General features: G+C 51.8%; 1 protein-coding gene across 2 annotated transcripts; it reads left to right on the top strand.

Annotated features, from left to right (window-relative positions):
• Positions 1-810: 810 nt before the first annotated feature.
• On the top strand, positions 811-23,667 carry crip1 (cysteine-rich protein 1). Of its 2 annotated transcripts, XM_072487829.1 has the most exons (5): positions 811-983; positions 3,633-3,727; positions 3,826-3,883; positions 20,721-20,768; positions 23,530-23,667. In XM_072487829.1, exons 1-4 carry the CDS (start codon positions 944-946, stop codon positions 20,759-20,761), a joined length of 234 nt encoding a protein of 77 aa, XP_072343930.1. In that variant the 5' UTR covers positions 811-943; the 3' UTR covers positions 20,762-20,768; positions 23,530-23,667. The 2 variants fall into 2 exon arrangements, with proteins under 2 accessions (XP_072343930.1, XP_072343938.1); XM_072487837.1 differs by lacking the exon at positions 3,826-3,883 and having other exon boundaries at positions 23,530-23,598.
• The last annotated feature ends 159 nt before the right edge of the window (positions 23,668-23,826 follow it).

The following is a 23,826-nucleotide window of genomic DNA, read 5'->3' as shown; positions in this document are numbered from 1 at the left end:
ATTCTATGATTAGCCCAGGCTGAAAAACATATTCCTTCAGGGGCTGGTTTAGCACAAGGCTAAATCGCTGGCTTTGAAGGCAGGTCAACAGCATGGTTCAATTCCCCTTCCAGCCTCCCTGAACAGGCGCTGGAATTTGGCGACTAGGGGCTTTTCACAGTAACTTCATTTGAAGCCTACTTGTAACAATAAGCGATTTTCATTTCATTTCTTCAATTTCACCTGCTGGCTCCTAAAACCCTGCAGAAGATAATTTTTTTAAACAAACACATACTAACCCCAGGCTTTTAACCCTTAAATTGCTGATTCCATTTATAATCTAATTTTCATGACACCTTCCAAGCGTCACATCTGTACATTCTCTCCATGCGTGTGAAGCAGGGAAGATGGAGAAGAGAGTTGGCGCAATGACAATCAAAGTGTTAAGCAGACAATCCACTCTCTTGGTAACTGCTCCGAATTGACAGCAATTCTCTTCCTTTACCACTTGAAATGGAAAAGCCTTTTGGCAATGTGAAAAGTGTTTAATCTGGTAGTTTCCAATATTCTGTCATTTCCCCATCTGTAGCCCCACACTAACCATTTCCTCCCACAGTTTATCAGTTTCTGGGCAGTGCCCACACTTTGCAACCTGACTGGAGATTCAACTTTTTTTTCAGCCTTAAAATGTTGTCAGAACCTTAGAAAAGGATCTGATAAAATCTGCTCTTAATCGGGTTGTGTTCAGGATGTGGTAGTTTAGCTCTGCCGATTCTCCTATCTATAAACAGTCAGACAGAGTCCATTATAGGGTTCCGTGTGCAATTGGGATGGTCCATTCTCCCTCCGTGTGCAACCTTCCGCCTGCGGAAACATATAAATTGACTTGTGCAGCGAGAGAGAGAGCGAGAGTCCAGGTACGGTGTGAACTGCAAACATCGAGCAAGTGAATCTTGGATTAACCATGCCCAAGTGTCCCAGGTGTAATAAAGAGGTGTATTTTGGTGAGCAATCTCGTTTTCAATTTTCTAAAACTTAGAAATGAGTCACATTATTTTCTTAAGTGTAATTTTATGACTTCCTCATACTTGGAACGGAGACAGTTCATAGTTTAAGGCGCAAGGGCTGTTCTATCTCTTTCCAGCCGAACTCTACGATACCGCAACGTGAACTTTTAATAATTTGAACGCTTGTTAAATAATACAGAAATATGTCATTGTCCTGTTAGAGTATCCAGTAGAGATTAGTGATTTTAGAATGCCTCGGGCTGTGCTGCTAATTGATATTTCTCATTAGGTAGGGGTGGGTTGGTGACTCATGTTTCTCCAGATTCAACTTTTTTTTGAGCCTTAAAATGTCGTTAGTAGCTTAGAAAATGATCTGATAAAAATCTGCTCTGAATCGGGTTGGACTCAGGATGTGGCATTTAGCTTCCTTTGTGAGACTGAATGTGAGGGCTGGGGCTCTTTCAGTTAGAGCTGCAGATTCTTCCATCTGTAAACAGATACAGAGTACATTGACTATAGGGCGTTGTAACCGCGCCCTCTTGAAATGAAATGAAAATCGCTTATTGTCACAAGTAGGCTTCAAATGAAGTTACTGTGAAAAGCCCCTAGTCGCCACATTCCAGCACCTGTTCGGGAGGCTGGTACGGGAATTGAACCGTGCTGCTGGTCTGCCTTCAAAGCCAGCAATTTAGCTCTGTGCTAACACAGCCCCTTGTAGCCAATCATGAACTATCTTAATGAAAGATTTTGTATTTGAATTCCTACAATGCAGAAGGGCCCCATCAAGTCTGCACAGACCCTCCGAAAGAGCACCCTACCGAGGCCCACTCATAATAATAATCATAATCTTTATTAGTGTCACAAGTAGGCTGACATTAACACTGCAATGAAGTTACTGTGAAAATCCCCTAGTTGCCACACCCCCCGCGCCTGTTCGGGTACACTGAGGGAGAATTCAGAATGTCCAAATTACCTAACAAGCATGTCTTTGGACTGTGGGAGGAAACTGGAGCACCCGGAGGGAAACCCACGCAGACACAGGGAGAACGTGCAGACTCCGCACAGATAGTGACCCAAGTCGGGAATTGATCCTGGGATACTGATGTTGTGAAGCAACAGTGCTAACCACTGTTACAGTGCTGCATCCTCCGCCCAATCCCCGTAACCCCACCTAACCTGCACATATTTTGACACGAGGGAGCAATTGCATATCCAACCCTACTTTGTGTAAACTTACTTCATAATTTAACCTTTGGGATCCAGGTATCATTCTATTAAATCAATACTGCAGCCTGTCCAAGGCTGATACTGCTCACAGTACTCCCAAGTTTGAACTGAGCAAGGCTTTGCACAGTTTAAGTATAACCTATTTAAATTCTCATTCTCTAACCCATTCACCCACCCATCTGCTTCACCTTGCAATCCGCATTATCATTGTTGTTGCACAGAAGATTCAGGCCATTATTTTCTGTACCTTTTGATGACATTTTAATGATCTACATATCTGAGCCTCCACTGTTCTATTTTTATTTACCATTTAGAACGTACTCTGTTCTACCCTTTTTAAGTCCAAAGTGGATGGCCTCACATTTGCCACGTTTTGCCCATGTACTTAATTAATCACTATCTCTTGCATTTTGCAGCCTTGTTAAAACTGTCTTGCTATGTTTAATGATTTATGAATCTATCTCCAGATCCCTCTGTTCCTCTATCCTATTTAAACTGTGTATGGCTTCCTTATTCTTCCAGCCAAAAATGAACTGCCTCACATTTACCTAGATGGAAATTCATGTGTTATTTACATGTCCATTCTACAAGTATATTCATGTATTATTGTTGCAGTCCTCTTCAGTGTTAACTACAAACCTCAAATTCTGCTTCTTTCCAGTGTCTGTGACAGCCCCAGTACCAAGGTCTGCTCTGGTAGCATTTATGTTTTGGTTTTATTTTAGCTTAACTGACTGGGTAGTATCATAGAATTAACAGTGCAGAATGAGGCCATTCGGCCCATCGAGTCTGCAGCGGCCCTTGGAAAGCATACCCTACTTAAGCCCACACCTCCATCCTATCCCTGTAACCCAGTATCCCCACCGAACCTTTTTTGGACACTAAGGGCATTTTAGCATGGCCAATCCACCTAACCTGCACATCTTTGGACTGTGGGAGGAAACCGGAGGAAACCACGCAGACACGGGGAGAACATGCAGACTCCGCACAGACAGTGACCCAAGCCGGGTAGCAAACTTGGGACCCTGGAGCTGTGAAGCAACAGTGCTAACCACTGTGCCACCCAATATCCACTGAATTTGCATCTCACTCACAATTACAGAGCGTAAAAACTGCTTGATACCTGACCTCCTGGGTTCCTGACAGGTGGGCTTAGGTGAAATGTAAGTCCTCTGTTTATTTGGATCCTTCTCATTGACTCGCAACAAGGGGCTGATGACGAAAATGGTCCTCGACCTCTCCTCATGCAAAGGGTTTGTTCTTCCCTCGGACTATGGCTCTTTCAAATCAAACAAAACTACTCAAAATCTCCCAATGTGTAGCATTTTAAACTTTGTTCAAATGTTTCTATTGCAAGGAGCTGTTGTCCATTTTGTTATAAAAGAGTTTATTTGTCACATTGCATTATTTTCTTCTCAGCTGAAAAAGTGTCATCCCTGGGAAAGGACTGGCATAAATTCTGCTTGAAGTGTGAAAAATGCAAGAAAGTCTTGATACCTGGCTCTTTCGCTGAAGTAAGTTGTCTCGTAATTTGTCTCCTTACCCCAAACTGTACTAATTTTGTCCTTTCCTTTTTAAAAAGAGATGCTTATCTTGTGTTGTCTTGTTGCAGCATGGTGGAAAGCCTTACTGCAGCACTCCATGCTATGGTGCTCTCTTTGGACCAAAAGGTGAGACATCTATTTCCACACATTTGACTGCCTGATCCTTAAAGTTGGATAGGAAAAAGTTACTTTAATCAAATGGGCTAGAATACAAAGGAATGAAAGTTGTGTTTCGACTGAAGACAGACTCCATCTGGCGAACTGTGCTGAGTTCTGTGCTTGGAAGGAGTGCAGTGTAGTTTGAGCAGAATGATACTGGGTTAAATAGTTAAACTATGAGGACAGACTGAATAAATTAGGCTTTTATTCCATTGTGTATTGAATATTTGAGGGGTGATCTAATTTAGGGGTTTGAAATGGTTAAAGGATTTGATAGGGTGGATCAAGGAAATACTATTTTCACTGATGGAAGTGTCCAGAACCAAAGGACGTATAGCAATAAAATTAGAAGTAGGTTGTGAATGCATTGAAATCAGGAAAGGTTTTTGCGTTGTTATGGCACTCTGGGCGGCACAGTGGTTAGCATTGCTGTCTCACAGTGTCAGGGACCTGGGTGTTCAATTCTTGGGTCACTGTCTGTGCGGAGTTTGCACGTTCTCCCCGTGTCTGTGTGGGTTTCCTCCGGGTACTCCGGTTTCCTCCCACCGTCCAAAGATGTGCAGGTTAGGTACATTGGTCATGTTAAATTGCCCCTTAGTGTCCAGGGATGTGCAGGTTAGGTTATGGGGTAGCAGGGATAGGGCGGAATGTAAGGGGGGTGTAAATGGGTAGCTCTAAGGGTCAGTGCAGATTTAATGGGCCGAATGGTCTCCTTCTGCACTGTAGGATTCCATGATTCTATTCTATGATTCTACTGCATGGTCAATTCCAGCACCACTTGACCCAAAGACACAGTTTAAAGTAGCTCTTAATTTTAAAAATACCCAAAGTCTTCAGCAGACCAATGACTACAATCACCAGGTTTGTGAATTTAAACACAATTAACTTGTATGAATAACAATAACTATAATTAAATTGGCAGCAAATACAACTGGTTAATTATTACCTCATTTCTAACCTCACCCCCCCCCCCCCCCCCCCCCCCCCCCACTTTAACTCACCCCACCCTCTATATACACCCACAAGACAGAAAATCACAGAGGGGTGTAAAAATAATACTAAAAGTAAAGGGATAAGTGCCTCTGTTTCAGATGGACATCTTCCAGGTCGATCTTTCTTCTGACTAGGCCTCCAGTTGGATGTAGTTTGTAATGGTTGTCACTGTAGACTCATCAGGGTATCGAGACTTCTTTGCTGGCCCAGAACCAGCAGCCAGGAAGAAAGAGAGAGAGCAACACAGAGCCTCTCCTCTCAGCGTCCAGGAGGTTTCTCCTGGATTCGCTAAAAAAAACTCCACCAGGCAGGACCTAATCACTGTCTGTTGCTGAGCAAAATACAGTCCCTGGCCAATCCATTGGCCCCCAGCCAACCAACCAAACTGAATCCCTCCAATCTCTCGGGTGCCATAAAGTCAAAGTTCTTCTGTTCAAAATCTGAATCTTCATAGCATATCTTGCAAATGTTGAGTTCCTCACTTCCCCTGCTTAACTTAAAGGTATGTCTCCATTAAAGATCCATGGGCCAAAAACAATATCAACAAATAAAAGATGTAGGAAATGGCAGCACGGTAGCATTGTGGATAGCACAATTGCTTCACAGCTCCAGGGTCCCAGGTTCGCTTCCGGCTTGGGTCACTGTCTGTGCGGAGTCTGCACATCCTCCCCGTGTGTGCGTGGGTTTCCTCCGGGTGCTCCGGTTTCCTCCCACAGTCCAAAGATGTGCAGGTTAGGTGGATTGGCTATGCTAAATTGCCCTTAGTGTCCAAAATTGCCCATAGTGTTGGGTGGGGTTGCTGGGTTATGGGGATAGGGTGAAGGTGTGGACCTTGGGTAGGTTGCTCTTTCCAAGAGCTGGTGCAGACTCGATGGGCCAAATGGCCTCCTTCTGCACTGTAAATTCTATGAAATCTATGAAATAAGGGAATCAACAGGAAGGGCCCTTGCAACACAAAGGGTAATAGAAATCTGGAACTCTCACCTTCAGAAGCTTGTGTAAAACCTGAGCTTTCAAGACTGGGTTTGAGGAACTGAAAACATTCTCTTGTTCCCAATAATCCAAAAGGTTTTTCCAGTCAATCACTGCTGCAGTGTCTAGAATGGCGAGGGTGCTAGGTGATAATCCAGTGTTGGATAACTTGATGGGTTTCAGCTACAAAACCAAAATCATTCCCCCAACCCTCATATCGCCCTTCAAAGCACACATTTCACGGCTATTTCTAAAAAGCATGTCTAACAAAATCCCAAACCACCTCAAATGCCAGATAACACTTAAAGATAGAGCTAGAAAGCTAGAGAATGTGGAAAGAAGACTCCCATTTCTTTTGCACTTTTCACATCTTCGGAATGTCCAAAACCACTTCACAGCTGGTGAAGTATTTAGTCACTATTGTATTGTAGGAAATGCAACAACCAATTTACGCTCAGCAAGTCCCCTAATAATAATAATCATGTTTATTGTCACAAATAGGCTTATATTAACACTGCAATGAAGTTACTGTGAAAAGCCCCTAGTCGCCACATTCCGGTGCCTGTTCGGGTACACAGAGGGAGAATTCAGAATGTCCAAATTACCTAACAGCAGGTCTCTCGGTACTTGTGGCAGGAAGCCGGAGCACCCGGAGATACGGGGAGAGCGTGCTAACTCCGCACAGATAGTGAGCCAAGCCGCGAATCAAACCTGGGACCATAACGCTGTGAAGCAACAGTGCTAATCACTGTGCTACCATGCCACCCATAGAAAATAGAAGAGCAACTTTCAGTTGCGGCTATGCGGAGCTAAGCCGCACGTTCGGCAGCTCCCGCTTGGAACGGACTTTTGGACTCTTCAGGGCCCCCAACGGCATTTTTTCAACATTTCCTGGTGTGGGAAGAAGACTGCAACATTCCCCCGACAGTGTATGGCTTGGAGCGGGGCGACTAAAAAAGTGGTGGTGAAGCCAAAGAAAGTGCGAGGGAAGAAGAGCAAGATGGTGACGGGCGGGGACCAGGCAGCGTGGATGTAGTGGGCGCAGGAGCAGCAGGAGGTTATCCGGCGCTGCTTCAGGGAGCTCAAGGCGGACCTGCTGGAGCCGATGAAGGCTTCTATTGATAAGCTGCTGGAGACCCAGACGGCCCAGGGGGTGGCGATCCGCGAGGTCCGATAAAAGATCTGTTAACGAGGACGAGATCTTGGGCCTAGCAGTAAAGGTGGAGGCGCACAAGGTGCTCCACAAGAAATGGCAGGAATGGTTCGAGGAGATGGAGAATCGGTCAATGCGGAAGAATATGTGGATCCTGGGCCTCCCGGAGGGCTGGAGGGGTTGGATGTGGGGGCCTATGTGGTCATCATGTTAAATTCGCTGATGGGAGCGGGATCCTTCCAGGGGCCCCTGGAGCTGGAAGGGGCTCATAGAGTGTTGGCGAGGAGGCCCAAGGCTAACCAGCCGCCGCGGGTGGTGCTGGTGCGGTTCCATCGGTTCGTCGATCGGGAGTGCGTACTCAGGTGGGCCAAGAAAGTGAGGAGCAGCAGGTGGGAGAATGCGGAGGTTCGAATATATCAGGACTGGAGCGCAGAGGTGGCGAAGAAGAGGGCCGGGTACAACCGGGCGAAGGCGGTGCTGCACAGGAAGGGGGTGAAGTTTGGCATGTTGCAGCCGGCGCGACTGTGGGTCACCTACAAGGACCGGCACCATTATTTTGAGTCCCCGGAGGAGGCATGGGCCTTTGTTCAGGCTGAGAAGCTGGACACAAACTGAGGGTTGGGATGGGGGTCAGGTGTGGGGATGGTCGGGGATTGTTGTTGTTGTGTTACATTTTGAGGGGGGGTTCTTTGTTCTTGTTTATTTTTGGTTCGGTGTGTGTGGTTAGGGTGGGTTGGGCACTGTTTTGGTTGGGTCTGTCAGGTGGGCTCTTGGAGGGGGGCAAGTAAACGGAGTAGGGGGTGGATGGCCGGTAGGGGGGGATGGGGCCCCGCGGGGGAGGGGGAGGGGGAGGCCAGAGTCGGGGGTGAGGAGACTGTGCCAGAGGAGGTGGGGCCGGGCAGGTGGAAAGTCCGGGCTTTTTCCCGCGTGGAAGGCTGGAGGAGGCGGGGCCGGGGCGGGGAAGCGCGGGTTTTTTCCCGCGCTTGGGATGGAAGGGGGAGGCGGAGAGCCTGCGGGTGGGTAGGGGAAGGGGAAGTCCCACAATGGGAGGGGCCGAAGGAGAGGCGGGAGCGGCCCGCGTCAGCAGGAGTCAGCTGACTTGCGGGAGTGCAATGGGGGGAGCAATGCATCTAGGAGGGGACCTAGCTTGGGGGTGGGCGGCGGGGGGGGGTGCAGAGGGGGGAACCGGGTTTCTGCTGGTATGGTCAAGGGGGAGCTGGAGCGACTAGAGGGGGTTGGGACGGGGGTCTGCCGCCGTGAAGAACGGGCCGGGCGTGGGGCGCGTGGCTGGCTGAGGAGGCGTTATGGCTAGTCGGCGGGGGAGGGGGGCGGGTAGCCCGCTGATCTGGCTGATAACCTGGAATGTAAGGGGACTGAACGGGCTGATTAAGCGGGCCCGGGTGTTCGCGCACCTGAAGGGGCTGAAGGCGGATGTGGTCATGCTCCAGGAGACACACCTGAAGGTGGCAGACCAGGTAAGATTGAGGAAGGGGTGGGTAGGCCAGGTGTTTCATTCGGGGCTGGATGCCAAAAATCGGGGGTGGCGATCTTGGTGGGAAAGAGAGTGTGGTACGAGGCGTTGAGCATTGTGACAGACAATGGCGGCAGGTACGTAATGGTAAGTGGTAAGCTGCCAGGGGAGAGGGTGGTGCTGGTCAACGTGTACGCCCCGAACTGGGACAATGCGGGTTTTATGCGGCACATGTTGGGTCAGATCCCGGACTTGGAAGTGGGGGGCCTGATAATGGCGGGGGGGGGGGGGGACTTTAACGCAGTGCTGTATCCGGCACTGGATCACACCAGGTCTAGGACGGGTAGGAGGCCGGCGGCTAAAGTGCTGAGGGGGTTTATGGACCAGATGGGAGGGGTGGACCCTTGGAGATTTGCAAGGCCAGGGGCTAGGGAATTTTCATTCTTCTCGCACGTTCACAAGGCCTATTCCCGGATCAACTTTTTTGTTATGAGCAGGGCGCTGATTGCGAGTGTAGAGGATACCGACTACTCGGCGATAGCCATTTCGGATCACGCCCCGCATTGGGTAGACCTAGAGCTGGGGGAGGAGAGGGACCAGCGCCCATTGTGGCGCTTGGAAGTGGGACTGTTGGCGGACGAGGAGGTGAGCGAGCGGGTCCGAGGAAGCATAGAGAGATACCTGGAGGCCAACGATAACGGGGAGGTCCGAGTGGGGATGGTATGAGAGGCGCTGAAGTCGGTGGTTAGGGGAGAGCTGATCTCCATTAGGGCCCACAAGGAGCGGAGGGAGCAGGGGGAGAGGGAGAGGTTGGTGGGGGAGATGGTGAGGGTAGACAGGAGGTATGCGGAGGTGCCTGAGGAGGGACTGTTGAGGGAGAGGCGTAGCCTCCAGGCCGAATTCGACCTGTTGACCACCAGGAAGGCGGAGGTGCAGTGGAGGAAGTCCCAGGGGCAATTTATGAATATGGGGAAAAGGCAAATCGGATGCTGGCGCATCAGCTTCGGAAGCGGGACGCAGTTAGGGAGATCGGGGGAGTTAAGGATAGGGGAGGGAGTGTGGTGCGGAGTGGGGTTGGCATCAATGGGGTCTTCGGGGACTTTTATGAGGAACTGTATTGGTCCGACCCCCCACTGGAGTTAGGAGGGATGGGCCGCTTTCTGGACCAACTAAGGTTCCCGAAGGTGAAGGAGGGACTGGTGGCGGGATTAGGGGCCCCGATTGGGCTGGAGGAGCTGACCAAAGGGATAGGGAGCATGCAGGCGGGGAAGGCACCGGGGCCGGACGGTTTCCCGGTCGAATTTTACAAGAGATATGTGGACCTGTTGGGCCTGTTGCTGGTTAGGACCTTCAATGAGGCAAGGGAGGGGGGGGCCTTGCCCCCGACGATGTCCCGGGCACTGATCTCCTTGATCCTGAAGCGGGACAAGGATCCCCTGCAGTGTGGGTCTTACAGGCCGATTTTGTTGTTAAATGTAGATGCCAAGGTGCTGGCGAAGGTCTTAGCCACGAGAATTGAGGATTGGGTGCCGCAGGTCATCCACGAAGACCAGACGGGGTTCGTGAAGGGGAGGCAGTTGAACGCGAATGTGCGGAGGCTCCTGAACGTTATTATGATGCCGGCGAGGGAGGGGGAGGCGGAGATAGTGGTGGCGATGGACGCTGAGAAGGCCTTCTATAGGGTAGAGTGGGGGTACTTGTGGGAGGTGCTGAAGAGGTTCGGGTTTGGGGAGGGGTTCGTCAGGTGGGTTAGGCTGTTGTACGAGGTCCCAATGGCGAGTGTGGCCACGAACAAGAGGGGGCCTGAGTACTTTCGGTTGCATCGAGGGACGAGGCAGGGGTGTCCCCTGTCCCACCTGCTCTTCGCACTGGCGATTGAACCCCTGGCTATGGCACTGAGAGAGTCGAGGAACTGGAGGGGGTTGGTGCGGGGTGGGGAGGAGCATAGGGTGTCGCTCTATGCGGATGACTTGCTGCTATATGTGGCGGACCCGGTGGGGGGAATGCCGGAGGTAACGAGGATCCTCAGGGAGTTCGGGGATTTCTCCGGGTACAAGCTCAACATGGGAAGAGCGAGTTGTTCGTGGGTCACCAAGGGGACCAGGAGAGGGGGATTGGCGAGCTCCCACTAAAAAGGGCGGAGAGGAGCTTCAGGTACCTGGGGGTCCAGGTGGCCAGGAGCTGGGGGGCCCTGCATAGACTTAATTTCACGAGGCTGGTGGAGCAAATGGAGGAGGAGTTTAAGAGGTGGGACGCGTTGCCGCTGTCCCTGGCGGGTAGGGTGCAGTCAGTCAAGATGACAGTGCTCCCAAGGTTTTTGTTCCTGTTCCAGTGCCTCCCCATTCTTATCCCGAAGGCCTTCTTTAGGCAGGTCAACAGGAGCATAACGGGGTTTGTGTGGGCGCGAGGGATTCCGAGGGTGGGAAGGGTGTTCCTGCAACGGAGTAGGGATTGGGTGGGGCTGGCGCTGCCCAACTTCTGCGGGTACTACTGGGCCCCCAATGCGGCGATGGTGCGCAAGTGGGTGATGGAGGGGGGGGGGGCGGCATGGAAGAGGCTGGAGACGGCGTCTTGTGAGGGTACGAGTCTGGAGGCGCTGGCAACGGCGCCGCTGCTGCTCCCTCCAATGAGGTATACCACGAGCCTGGTAGTGGCGGCTACCCATAAAATTTGGGGGCAATGGAGGCGGGACAGGGGGGAAGTGGGGGCCTTGGTGTGGGCCCCGATACAGGGGAACCACCGGTTTGTCCCAGGGAGAATAGATGGAGGGTTTTCGGGGTGGCACAGGGCAGGGATAAGAAGGTTGGGGGAACTGTTTGTCGATGGGAAGTTTGCGAGCCTGGGTGAGCTGGAGGAGAAGTACGGGCTCCCCCCGGGAAACACCTTTAGGTATCTACAGGTAAGAGCGTTTGCCAGGCGGTAAGTGGTGGAATTCCTGCTGCTGCCGCCACGCACGGTACAGGACAGGGTGCTCTCGGGGGTGTGGGTTGGAGAGGGGAAGATCTCGGCAACGTACCAAGTGATGCAGGAGGGGGACTCGGACTCGGTGGAGGAGCTGAAAGATAAGTGGGAGGAGGAGTTGGGGGAGGAGATCAAGGAGGGGACGTAGGCAGATGCCCTAGGGAGGGTGAACTCTTCCTCTTCGTGCGCGAGGCTCAGCCTCATACAGTTTAAGGTGCTGCACAGGGCACACATGACCGGGACAAGGATGAGCCGGTTTTTTGGCGTTGAGGAGAGGTGTGTTAGGTGCTCAGGGAGCCCAGCAAACCACACCCATATGTTCTGGGCATGCCCAGCGCTGGAGGAATTTTGGATGGGCGTATCGAGGACGGTGTCGAGGGTGGTAGGATCCAGGGTCAAACCGGGCTGGGGGCTCGCAATATTTGGGGTTGGAGAGGAGCAGGAGTGCAGGAGGCGAAAGAGGCCGGAATTCTGGCCTTTGCGTCCCTGGCAGCCCGGCGAAGGAAATGAAAATCGCTTATTGGCACAAGTAGGCTTCAAATGAAGTTACTGTGAAAAGCCCCTAGTCGCCACATTCCGGCGCCTGTTCGGGGAGGCTGGTACGGGATTCTTCTTCAGTGGAAAGATGTGAGGCCCCCAAGCGTGGAATCCTGGATCAACGATATGGCGGGGTTTATTAAATTGGAGAGGGTGAAATTTGCCTTAAGGGGATCGGTCCAAGGGTTTTTCAGGCGGTGGCAACCGTTCATAGACTTCCTGGCAGAACGGTAGACAATGGTCAGCAGCAGCAGCAACCCGGGGGGGAGAGGGGGTGGCGCGGGGGGGAGAGGGGGGTGGCGCGGGGGGGAGAGGGGGTGGCGCGGGGGGGAGAGGGGGTGGCGCGGGGGGGAGAGGGGGTGGCGCGGGGGGGAGAGGGGGTGGCGCGGGGGGGAGAGGGGGTGGCGCGGGGGGGAGAGGGGGTGGCGCGGGGGGGAGAGGGGGTGGCGCGGGGGGGAGAGGGGGTGGCGCGGGGGGGAGAGGGGGTGGCGCGGGGGGGAGAGGGGGTGGCGCGGGGGGGAGAGGGGGTGGCGCGGGGGGGAGAGGGGGTGGCGCGGGGGGGAGAGGGGGTGGCGCGGGGGGGAGAGGGGGTGGCGCGGGGGGGAGAGGGGGTGGCGCGGGGGGGAGAGGGGGTGGCGCGGGGGGGAGAGGGGGTGGCGCGGGGGGGAGAGGGGGTGGCGCGGGGGGGAGAGGGGGTGGCGCGGGGGGGAGAGGGGGTGGCGCGGGGGGGAGAGGGGGTGGGTAGAGGGGGTGGCGCGGGGGGGAGAGGGGGTGGCGCGGGGGGGAGAGGGGGTGGCGCGGGGGGGAGAGGGGGTGGCGCGGGGGGAGAGGGGGTGGCGCGGGGGGGAGAGGGGGTGGCGCGGGGGGGAGAGGGGGTGGCGCGGGGGGGAGAGGGGGTGGCGCGGGGGGGAGAGGGGGTGGCGCGGGGGGGAGAGGGGGTGGCGCGGGGGGGAGAGGGGGTGGCGCGGGGGGGAGAGGGGGTGGCGCGGGGGGAGAGGGGGTGGCGCGGGGGGAGAGGGGGAGGCGCGGGGGGAGAGGGGGAGGCGCGGGGGGAGAGGGGGTGGCGCGGGGGGAGAGGGGGAGAGGGGGAGGCGCGGGGGGAGAGGGGGAGGCGCGGGGGGAGAGGGGGAGGCGCGGGGGGAGAGGGGGAGGCGCGGGGGGAGAGGGGGAGGCGCGGGGGGAGAGGGGGAGGCGCGGGGGGGAGAGGGGGAGGCGCGGGGGGGAGAGGGGGAGGCGCGGGGGGAGAGGGGGAGGCGCGGGGGGAGGGGGAGAGGGGAGGCGCGGGGGGAGAGGGGGAGGCGCGGGGGGAGAGGGGGAGGCGCGGGGGGAGAGGGGGAGGCGCGGGGGGAGAGGGGGAGGCGCGGGGGGAGAGGGGAGGCGGGGGGGAGAGGGGAGGTGGGGGGGAAAGGGGGGCGGGGGGAAGAGGGGGGGCGGGGTGAGGCGGGGGGAGAGGGTGGGCGGGGTGAGGCGGGGGAGAGGGTGGGCGGGGGGAGAGGGTGGGCGGGGTGAGGCGGTGGAGAGGGTGGGCGGGGGGGAGAGGATGGACGGGGGGGAGAGGGTGGGTGGGGGGGAGAGGGTGGGCGGGGGGGAGAGGGTGGGCGGGTGGGAGGGAGGCGTGGGGGAGAGGGTGGGCGGGGGGCAGAGGGTGGGCGGGGGGGGAGAGGGTGGGCGGGGCGGGGGGCAGAGGGTGGGCGGGGGGCAGAGGGTGGGCGGGGGGGGAGAGGGTGGGCGGGGGGGGAGGGAGGGAGGCGAGGGGGGGAGGGAGGGGGATGGAGGAGAGGGAGGCGGGGGGAGGGAGGCGGGGGGGAGGGAGGGGGGAGGGAGGGGGGAGGGGGAGAGGGGGAGGGGTGAGAGGAGGGGAGGGGGAGGGAGGAGGGAGGGGGAGGATTCTATTATATTTTTGTTTGTCTATACTGGGGGATCTGAGGGGGTGTATATATTTGCTATGTTTGCCATGTGTTTTGGCGGGTGTTAATTTATTATTTATGTATAGGGGAGGGGGGCACTGGGTTTTGTTTTGTTTAGTATTTAATTCTATTGAGTTCCTTTTACATTTTGTTGTTGATATTATGTGAAAACTTTAATAAAAATTATTTAAAAAAAAGAAAATAGAAGAGCACCCAAATAAAAATAAAAAATAGTGTTGTTGGTTGAGGGATAAATATTGGCTAGGACATTGAGGAGAAGTTCCCCTGGTTCTTCCTTTAAATAGTGCCACAGGATCTTACACTCTTAAGAGGGCAGATGGGACTTTAGTTTAATATCATCCAAAAGACACAGGTAGAAGTTCCCATTGTTACACAGGGGCTAAGGTTGGGAAAAATCCATCCTGATTTCAGCAATGTGACCTAAACTATGGTGTTGTTGCCATTACAGAGACCTGGTTGAGGGAAGGGCAGGATTGGCAGCTAAACATTCCAGGATTTAGATGTTTCAGGCGGGATAGAGGGGGATGTAAAAGGGTTGGCGGAGTTGCGCTACTGGTGAAGGAGAATATCACAGCTGTATTACGGGAGGACTCCTCAGAGGGCAGTGAGGCTATATGGGTAGAGATCAGGAATAAGAAGGGTGCAGTCACAATGTTGGGGGTTTACTACTGGCCTCCCAACAGCCAGCGGGAGATAGAGGAACAGATAGGTAGACAGATTTTGGAAAAGAGTAAAAACAACAGGGTTGTGGTGATGGGAGACTTCAACTTCCCCAATATTGACTGGGACTCACTTAGTGCCAGGGGCTTAGACGGGGCAGAGTTTGTAAGGAGCATCCAGGAGGGCTTCTTAAAACAATATGTAGACAGTCCAATTAGGGAAGGGGCGGTACTGGACCTGGTATTGGGGAATGAGCCCGGCCAAGTGGTAGAAGTTTCAGTAGGGGAGCATTCCGGTAACAGTGACCACAATTCAGTAAGTTTTAAAGTGCTGGTGGACAAGGATAAGAGTGGTCCGAGGGTGAATGTGCTAAATTGGGGGAAGGCTAATTATAACAATATTAGGTGGGAACTGAGGAACCTAGATTGGGGGCGGATGTTTGAGGGTAAATCAATATCTGACATGTGAGAGGCTTTCAAGTGACAGTTGAAAGGAATTCAGGACTGGCATGTTCCTGTAAGGAAGAAGGATATATACGGCAATTTTCAGGAACCTTGGATAACGAGAGACATTGTAGGCCTCGTCAAAAAGAAAAAGGAGGCATTTGTCAGGGCTAAAAGGCTGGGAACAGACGAAGCCTGTGTGGAATATAAGGAAAGTAGAAAGGAACTTAAGCAAGGAGTCAGGAGGGCTAGAAGGGGTCACGAAAAGTCATTGGCAAATAGGGTTAAGGAAAATCCCAAGGCTTTTTACACGTACATAAAAAGCAAGAGGGTAGCCAGGGAAAGGGTTGGCCCACTGAAGGATAGGCAAGGGAATCTATGTGTGGAGCCAGAGGAAATGGGCGAGGTACTAAATGAATACTTTGCATCAGTATTCACCAAAGAGATCGTGTTTTCCGGGTCCTTAGGGGGGAGGGGGAGCAGCCCCAAGTCGTGGTCCACATTGGCACCAACGACATAGGTAGGAAAGGGGACAAGGATGTCGGGCAGGCTTTCAGGGAGCTTGGATGGAAGCTCAGAACTAGAACAAACAGAGTTGTTATCTCTGGGTTGTTGCCCGTGCCACGTGATAGTGAGATGAGGAATAAGGAGAGAGAGCATTTAAACACGTGGCTACAGGGATGGTGCAGGCGGGAGGGATTCAGATTTTTGGATAACTGGGGCTCTTTCTGGGGAAGGTGGGACCTCTACAGACAGGATGGTCTACATCTGAACCTGAGGGGCACAAATATCCTGGGGGGGAGATTTGTTAGTGCTCTTTGGGGGGGTTTAAACTAATGCAGCAGGGGCATGGGAACCTGGATTGTAGTTTTAGGGTAAGGGAGAATGAGAGTATAGAGGTCAGGAGCACAGATTTGACATCGCAGGAGGGGGCCAGTGTTCAGGTAGGTGGTTTGAAGTGTGTCTACTTCAATGCCAGGAGTATACGAAACAAGGTAGGGGAACTGGCAGCGTGGGTTGGTACCTGGGACTTCAATGTTGTGGCCATTTCGGAGACATGGATAGAGCAGGGACAGGAATGGATGTTGCAGGTTCCGGGGTTTAGGTGTTTTAGTAAGCTCAGAGAAGGAGGCAAAAGAGGGGGAGGTGTGGCGCTGCTAGTCAAGAGCAGTATTACGGTGGCGGAGAGGATGCTAGATGGGGACTCTTCTGCCGAGGTGGTATGGGCTGAAGTTGGAAACAGGAAAGGAGAGGTCACCCTGTTGGGAGTTTTTTATAGGCCTCCTAATAGTTCTAGGGATGTAGAGGAAAGGATGGCGAAGATGATTCTGGATATGAGCGAAAGTAACAGGGTAGTTATTATGGGAGATTTTAACTTTCCAAATATTGACTGGAAAAGATATAGTTCGAGTACAATAGATGGGTCGTTTTTTGTACAGTGTGTGCAGGAGGGTTTCCTGAAACAATATGTTGACAGGCCAACAAGAGGCGAGGCCACGTTGGATTTGGTTTTGGGTAATGAACCAGGCCAGGTGTTGGATTTGGAGGTAGGAGAGCACTTTGGGGACAGTGACCACAATTCGGTGACGTTTACGTTAATGATGGAAAGGGATAAGTATACACCGCAGGGCAAGAGTTATAGCTGGGGGAAGGGCAATTATGATGCCATTAGACGTGACTTGGGGGGGATAAGGTGGAGAAGTAGGCTGCAAGTGTTGGGCACACTGGATAAGTGGGGCTTGTTCAAGGATCAGCTACTGCGTGTTCTTGATAAGTATGTACCGGTCAGACAGGGAGGAAGGCGTCGAGCGAGGGAACCGTGGTTTACCAAGGAAGTGGAATCTCTTGTTAAGAGGAAGAAGGAGGCCTCTGTGAAGATGAAGTGTGAAGTTTCGGTTGGGGCGATGGATAGTTACAAGGTAGCGAGGAAGGATCTAAAGAGAGAGCTAAGACGAGCAAGGAGGGGACATGAGAAGTATTTGGCAGGAAGGATCAAGGAAAACCCAAAAGCTTTCTATAGGTATGTCAGGAATAAGCGAATGACTAGGGAAAGAGTAGGACCAGTCAAGGACAGGGATGGGAAATTGTGTGTGGAGTCTGAAGAGATAGGCGAGATACTAAATGAATATTTTTCGTCAGTATTCACTCAGGAAAAAGATAATGTTGTGGAGGAGAATGCTGAGCCCCAGGCTAATAGAATAGATGGCATTGAGGTACGTAGGGAAGAGGTGTTGGCAATTCTGGACAGGCTGAAAATAGATAAGTCCCCGGGACCTGATGGGATTTATCCTAGGATTCTATGGGAGGCCAGGGAAGAGATTGCTGGACCTTTGGCTTTGATTTTTATGTCATCATTGGCTACAGGAATAGTGCCAGAGGACTGGAGGACAGCAAATGTGGTCCCTTTGTTCAAAAAGGGGAGCAGAGACAACCCCGGCAACTATAGGCCGGTTTGCCTCACGTCTGTAGTGGGTAAAGTCTTGGAGGGGATTATAAGAGACAAGATTTATAATCATCTAGATAGGAATAATATGATCAGGGATAGTCAGCATGGCTTTGTGAAGGGTAGGTCATGCCTCACAAACCTTATTGAGTTCTTTGAGAAGGTGACTGAACAGGTAGACGAGGGTAGAGCAGTTGATGTGGTGTATATGGATTTCAGCAAAGCGTTTGATAAGGTTCCCCACGGTAGGCTATTGCAAAAAATACGGAGGCTGGGGATTGAGGGTGATTTAGAGATGTGGATCAGAAATTGGCTAGCTGAAAGAAGACAGAGGGTGGTGGTTGATGGGAAATGTTCAGAATGGAGTACAGTCACAAGTGGAGTACCACAAGGATCTGTTCTGGGGCCGTTGCTGTTTGTCATTTTTATCAATGACCTAGAGGAAGGCGCAGAAGGGTGGGTGAGTAAATTTGCAGACGATACTAAGGTCGGTGGTGTTGTCGATAGTGTGGAAGGATGTAGCAGATTACAGAGGGATATAGATAAGCTGCAGAGCTGGGCCGAGAGGTGGCAAATGGAGTTTAATGTAGAAAAGTGTGAGGTGATTCACTTTGGAAGGAATAACAGGAATGCGGAATATTTGGCTAATGGTAAAGTTCTTGAAAGTGTGGATGAGCAGAGGGATCTAGGTGTCCATGTACATAGATCCCTGAAAGTTGCCACCCAGGTTGATAGGGTTGTGAAGAAGGCCTATGGAGTGTTGGCCTTTATTGGTAGAGGGATTGAGTTCCGGAGTCGGGAGGTCATGTTGCAGCTGTACAGAACTCTGGTACGGCCGCATTTGGAGTATTGCGTACAGTTCTGGTCACCGCATTATAGGAAGGACGTGGAGGCTTTGGAGCGGGTGCAGAGGAGATTTACCAGGATGTTGCCTGGTATGGAGGGAAAATCTTATGAGGACTTGAGGTTGTTTTCGTTGGAGAGAAGAAGGTTAAGAGGAGACTTAATAGAGGCATACAAAATGATCAGGGGGTTGGATAGGGTGGACAGTGAGAGCCTTCTCCCGCGGATGGATATGGCTGGCACGAGGGGACATAACTTTAAACTGAGGGGTAATAGATATAGGACAGAGGTCAGAGGTAGGTTCTTTACGCAAAGAGTAGTGAGGCCGTGGAATGCCCTACCTGCTACAGTGGTGAACTCGCCAACATTGAGGGCATTTAAAAGTTTATTGGATAAACATATGGATGATAATGGCATAGTGTAGGTTGGATGGCTTTTGTTTCGGTGCAACATCGTGGGCCGAAGGGCCTGTACTGCGCTGTATTGTTCTATGTTCTATGTTCCAGAAGGAATTGGTAGATGTTGAGTCTGGAGAAGGGTGTGTAGATAGCCTGGGTCACATTGAGATCCAAAAAGAGGAGGTGTTGGGCGTCTTGAAAAATATTAAGGTAGATAAGTCCCCAGGGCCTGATGGGATCTACCCCAGAATACTGGAGGAGGCTAGAGCGGAAATTGCTGAGGCCTTGACAGAAATCTTTGGATCCTCACTGTCTTCAGGTGATGTCCCGGAGGACTGGAGAATAGCCAATGGTGTTCCTCTGTTTAAGAAGGGTAGCAAGGATAGGGAACTACAGGCTGGTGAGCCTTTCGTCGGTGGTAGGGAAATTACTGGAGAGAATTCTTCGAGACAGGATCTACTCCCATTTGGAAGCAAATGGACGTATTAGTGAGAGGCAGCATGGTTTTGTGAAGGGGAGGTCGTGTCACACTAACTTGATAGAGTTTTTCAAGGAGGTCACAAAGATGATTGATGCAGGTAGGGCAGTGGATGTTGTCTATATGGACTTCAGTAAGGCCTTTGACAAGGTCCCTCATGGTAGACTAGTACAAAAGGTGAAGTCACATGGGATCAGGGGTGAGCTGGCAAGGTGGATACAGAACTGGCTAGGTCATATAAGGCAGAGAGTAGCAATGGAAGGATGCTTTTCTAATTGGAGGGCTGTGACCAGTGGTGTTCCGCAGGGATCAGTGCTGGCACCTTTGCTGTTTGTAGTATATATAAATGATTTGGAGGAAAATGTAACTGGTCTGATTAGTAAGTTTGCAGACGACACAAAGGTTGGTGGAATTGCGGATAGCGATGAGGACTGTCGGAGGATACAGCAGGATTTAGATTGTCTGGAGACTTGGGCGGAGAGATGGCAGATGGAGTTTAATCCGGACAAATGTGAGGTAATGCATTTTGGAAGGTCTAATGCAGGTAGGGAATATAGAGTGAATGGTAGTACCCTCAAGAGTATTCAAAGTCAGGGAGATCTAGGTCCACAGGTCACTGAAAGGGGCAACACAGGTGGAGAAGGTAGTCAAGAAGGCATACGGCCTGCTTGCCTTCAATGGCCGGGGCATTGAGTATAAAAATTGGCAAGTCATGTTGCAGCTGTATAGAACCTTAGTTAGGCCACACTTGGAGTATAGTGTTCAATTCTGGCTGCCACACTACCAGAAGGATGTGGAGGCTTTAGAGAGGGTGCAGAAGAGATTTACCAGAATGTTGCCTGGTATGGAGGGCATTAGCTATGAGGAGCGGTTGAATAAACTCGGTTTGTTCTCACTGGAACGACGGAGGTTGTGGGGCGACCTGATAGAGGTCTACAAAATTGTGAGGGGCATAGACACAGTGGATAGTCAGAGACATTTTCCCAGGGTAGAGGGGTCAATTACTAGGGGCATAGGTTTAAGGTGCGAGGGGCAAGATTTAGAGTATATGTACGAGGCAAGTTTTTTACACAGAGGGTAGTGGGTGCCTGGAACTTGCACCGGAGGAGGTGGTGGAAGCAGGGAAGATAGTGACATTTAAGGGGCCTCTTGACAAATACATGAATAGGATGGGAATAGAGGGATACGGACCCAGGAAGTGTAGAAGATTGTAGTTTAGTCGGGCAGGATGGTCGGCACGGGCTTGGAGGGCCGAAGGGCCTGTTCCTGTGCTGTACATTTCTTTGTTCTTTGTTCTAAATTGACTTTGGACTCCCTGCTCAACAAAAACCAGTAGAAAGGATCAGCAGGCGGGTGAGAGCAAATGTTTTACTCGTAAGTGAGAAGGCACTCTGTTTGCGATTCCACCACTGACCGTATTTGAGCTGTTCACTGAGGTAAATGGAGAAAGCTTGGTCAATTCTGGCTTTACTCGCTGATTCTTTGCTTGCACTTATTGCTGATGGCATATTTCATCTCTTACAGGATTTGGACATGGTGGTAATGAAAGCCATAAATATGACTAAACCCAAGGTACAGTATGTGGAACAATGGTGTTACTCCATGTTACATTGCAAATTACTTTGAGCCCGTGTTTAGTGGGTCCTCTCAGTTTAAAATGCATTGCAAAACATACCTTTAAAATGGTGCAACGCAGGCGGCATGTGGCGCAATGGATAGCACTGGGACTGCGGCGCTGAGGACCGGGGTTCGAATCCCAGCTCTGGGTCACTGTCCGTGTGGAGTTTCCACATTCTCCCCAAGTCTGCGTGGGTTTCGCCCCCACAACCCAAAGATGTGCAGGTTAGGTGGATTGGCCACGTTAAAAATTGCCCCTTAATTGAAAAAAAATTAATTGGGTACTCTAAAATTAAAAAGAAAATGGTGCAACACAATGTACAACTGAACAAACTACAGTAAAACTACATACTACACTGTAAGGTAATGCTGAACTATTACAACTGCCTGGAAACTTTTACCATTGCCCGTAAACTTGTATAATGCTGGAGAGAACCTGAGGAAGATACTCAAGACCTTGGAGAGGGTGCAGAGAATGGTAGCGGGGTGACTGACTTCCAATACATGCAGAGACTGGAGGAGCTGGGAATGTTCTCCTCAGAGCAGGAAAGTTGAAAGGGACATTTAACAGAGGTGTTTGAAATCCTGAATGATAAGAGTCAGTCGAGGACAACTGTTTCCAGTGGCAGGAGGGTTGGTAAGCAAAGGACACAGATTTAAGTTAATTTGCAAAAGAACCCGAGGGGCAATGAGAAGAATTTGAGAAGAATTTTTAAATGCAGAGAGTTGTTGTGACCTGGAATGGACTGGATGGTGGAGACTTATTCAATAATAACTTTCAAAAGATAATGGGCCAAATACATTTTTTGTTTGAAAATCTTTTTATTGGCTTTTCTCATATTTATAAACAGTTGTTGCTTCGCTGCAGAGTCCCCCTCCTATCTCTGTCCCCAGTTCGTCCTCCCATTTTTGTCTGTCTTGTCCAGTGGTGTTCGAGCCCTGTCCAGTAGCTGTCCGTATTTTTCTTGCCCGTGCTAGTACTTTGGTTCCTCATCTTTTTTTCCCCTGGCTTACTCCTCGTTGCTGGCCTCGAACAGGTTTTGGAACAGGCCGGCGAACTGCCCCTAAGTATCCAGGAAGCCTTCCTCTGACCCTCGGATGTCAGCGAGCCAGTTTGCATCTGTGGGTGGTGCTGCCGATCGCCAGCCGAGCAGGATTCTCCGGTGTGCGATTAGGGAAACGAAAGCGAGGGTGTTGGCCCCCTTCCCCATGTGTAACTCTGGCTGCTCCGATACCCTGAAGATTGCCACTATTGGGCATGTCTTCACCCTCACCCCCACAACCTTGGACTTTGCCTCGGAGAAGGCTGTCCAGAGCCCAGCAAGCTTGGGGCAATCCAAAACATGTGGGTGTGGTTGGCCGGGCCCCTCTGGCACCGCTCACATTTATCCTCCTCCTCCGGGAAGAACCTGCTCATTCGGGTTCTGGTCAGGTGCACTCTGTGCACCACTTTGAGCTGCATTAGGCTGAGCCTTGCGCAGGAGGAGGTGGCGTTCGCCCTGCTCAGTGCTTCGCTGCAGAGTCCCCCTCCTATCTCTGTCCCCAGTTCGTCCTCCCATTTTTGTCTGGTCTTGTCCAGTGGTGTTCGAGCCCTGTCCAGTAGCTGTCCGTATATTTTCCCACATAGCCCCCCCTTCTCGCTGCTTGTGCCTATCAGGTCCTCTAGTAGTGTGTTTTCTGGGGCCTTGGGGTACCCTACTGTCCCTTTGCGGAGGACGTGTTTTATTTTGAAATGTCTCAATTCCTGTCCTTTTGCTAGTTTCCACTTCCTCGTCAGTTTGCCCAGTGTCGCCAGTTTGCACCGTACGTAGCAGTCCCTGACCGTCAATGTGCCCCCATCCTACCTCCATTTTTTGAAGGTGGCATCTAGCATGGCTGGGGGGGGGGGGAATCTGTGGAAAGAATTTTCAAATTGACCTCAAATATTCATCTAATGTAATTTAACCAATGTTGGGCCATAACTTCCGGTGGAGATGCAATTGAGTCAGATTGCCAGCCCCGGCTCAAAGTTATTTACCTGGAAATCCAGGCAATCCTATTCGCCTGACCTTTCCACTCAGGCTGGAAAGATCTATGTAGTGGGACCCACAATTAAGGGAAGCTCAGTCACAGGTAAGTAAGCCACACGCCTTTTTTTACAGCACTAGCTGCTGGAAACCAGGTAAGTCTAATAGTCTTGACAAGTCAGGGAGAAAGTAAGTGGATAAGGTAAGTACGTAGGATTTGGGGAGGGTTGGGAGTCAGGCCTGGGTGGGGGAGGGTCGAGTTGGGCCTTGGTTGGGATGGGGGTCGGTGAGAGTCGGCCATTGGCGAGATTTGCATGTTGGCTGGAACACGGCAGGGGAGTTGGATATCGGGCCTGGGACGAGGGGACTGGGTGAGTTGTGAGTCAGGCCTGTGGGGGTTTTGGGAGGGGAGAGAGTTGAATCTGGGGCGGGGGGGAGGGGTGGGGGGGGTTGGAAGGGAAGAGTTTGAGTTGGGCCTGGGTGGGATAGAGTCAGGAGTCCAGTTGGGTCTGGGGACATTTGGGAGTTGTGTTTGGATTGGTGTGGGGTGTCCTCGGGGGTGCGGAGAGTGTCATGGGAATTGGGGTTGGTCAGTACAATAGTTATCCAGAAGCTCGTAGTAGTTTTCATTCTTCTGACTTTTTCTGGGTAACCATTACTGCAAGACAGTCAGAACTATCCAAACTTTGCGATTTAAATCACTTTTTCAGATGGTTCCTGTAGAAGCCGAATGGAAAAGACAACAGGAACACACGGTAGGGTAGAAATGAACAACTGGTTTATTATGGTACAGACAAAGTCACAAAACAACTCCTCCTCTCCCCGAAGGGCCACCTTCCCTGACCTGCACCCAGGTCAGTATTTTTATACAGAGTAGTTTTCCCACCCCCAATTACCGGGGGGTTCATATTCAGCTGTGTAAGGGGGGAATCGAATGGAGCACAGTCCTTGGCCACGAAGGGGGTCATAACAGTTCCCATTGCATGGCAATTGCCCATTGGATGGTT

This window comes from Scyliorhinus torazame, chromosome 2 (genome assembly GCF_047496885.1).
Source record: "Scyliorhinus torazame isolate Kashiwa2021f chromosome 2, sScyTor2.1, whole genome shotgun sequence".
NCBI lineage: Eukaryota > Metazoa > Chordata > Chondrichthyes > Carcharhiniformes > Scyliorhinidae > Scyliorhinus > Scyliorhinus torazame.
Note: the sequence above shows the minus strand (reverse complement) of the source record. Positions and strands in the feature narration are given on the sequence as shown.

Bases quoted from the DNA above. Each gene is read 5' to 3' on its own strand.
- crip1 (XM_072487837.1), top strand. From the start codon at position 944: ATGCCCAAGTGTCCCAGGTGTAATAAAGAGGTGTATTTTG. The intron at 984-3,632 runs GTGAGCAATCTC...TTTTCTTCTCAG, and splicing joins TAATAAAGAGGTGTATTTTG to CTGAAAAAGTGTCATCCCTG. The intron at 3,728-20,720 runs GTAAGTTGTCTC...CATCTCTTACAG, and splicing joins TACCTGGCTCTTTCGCTGAA to GATTTGGACATGGTGGTAAT.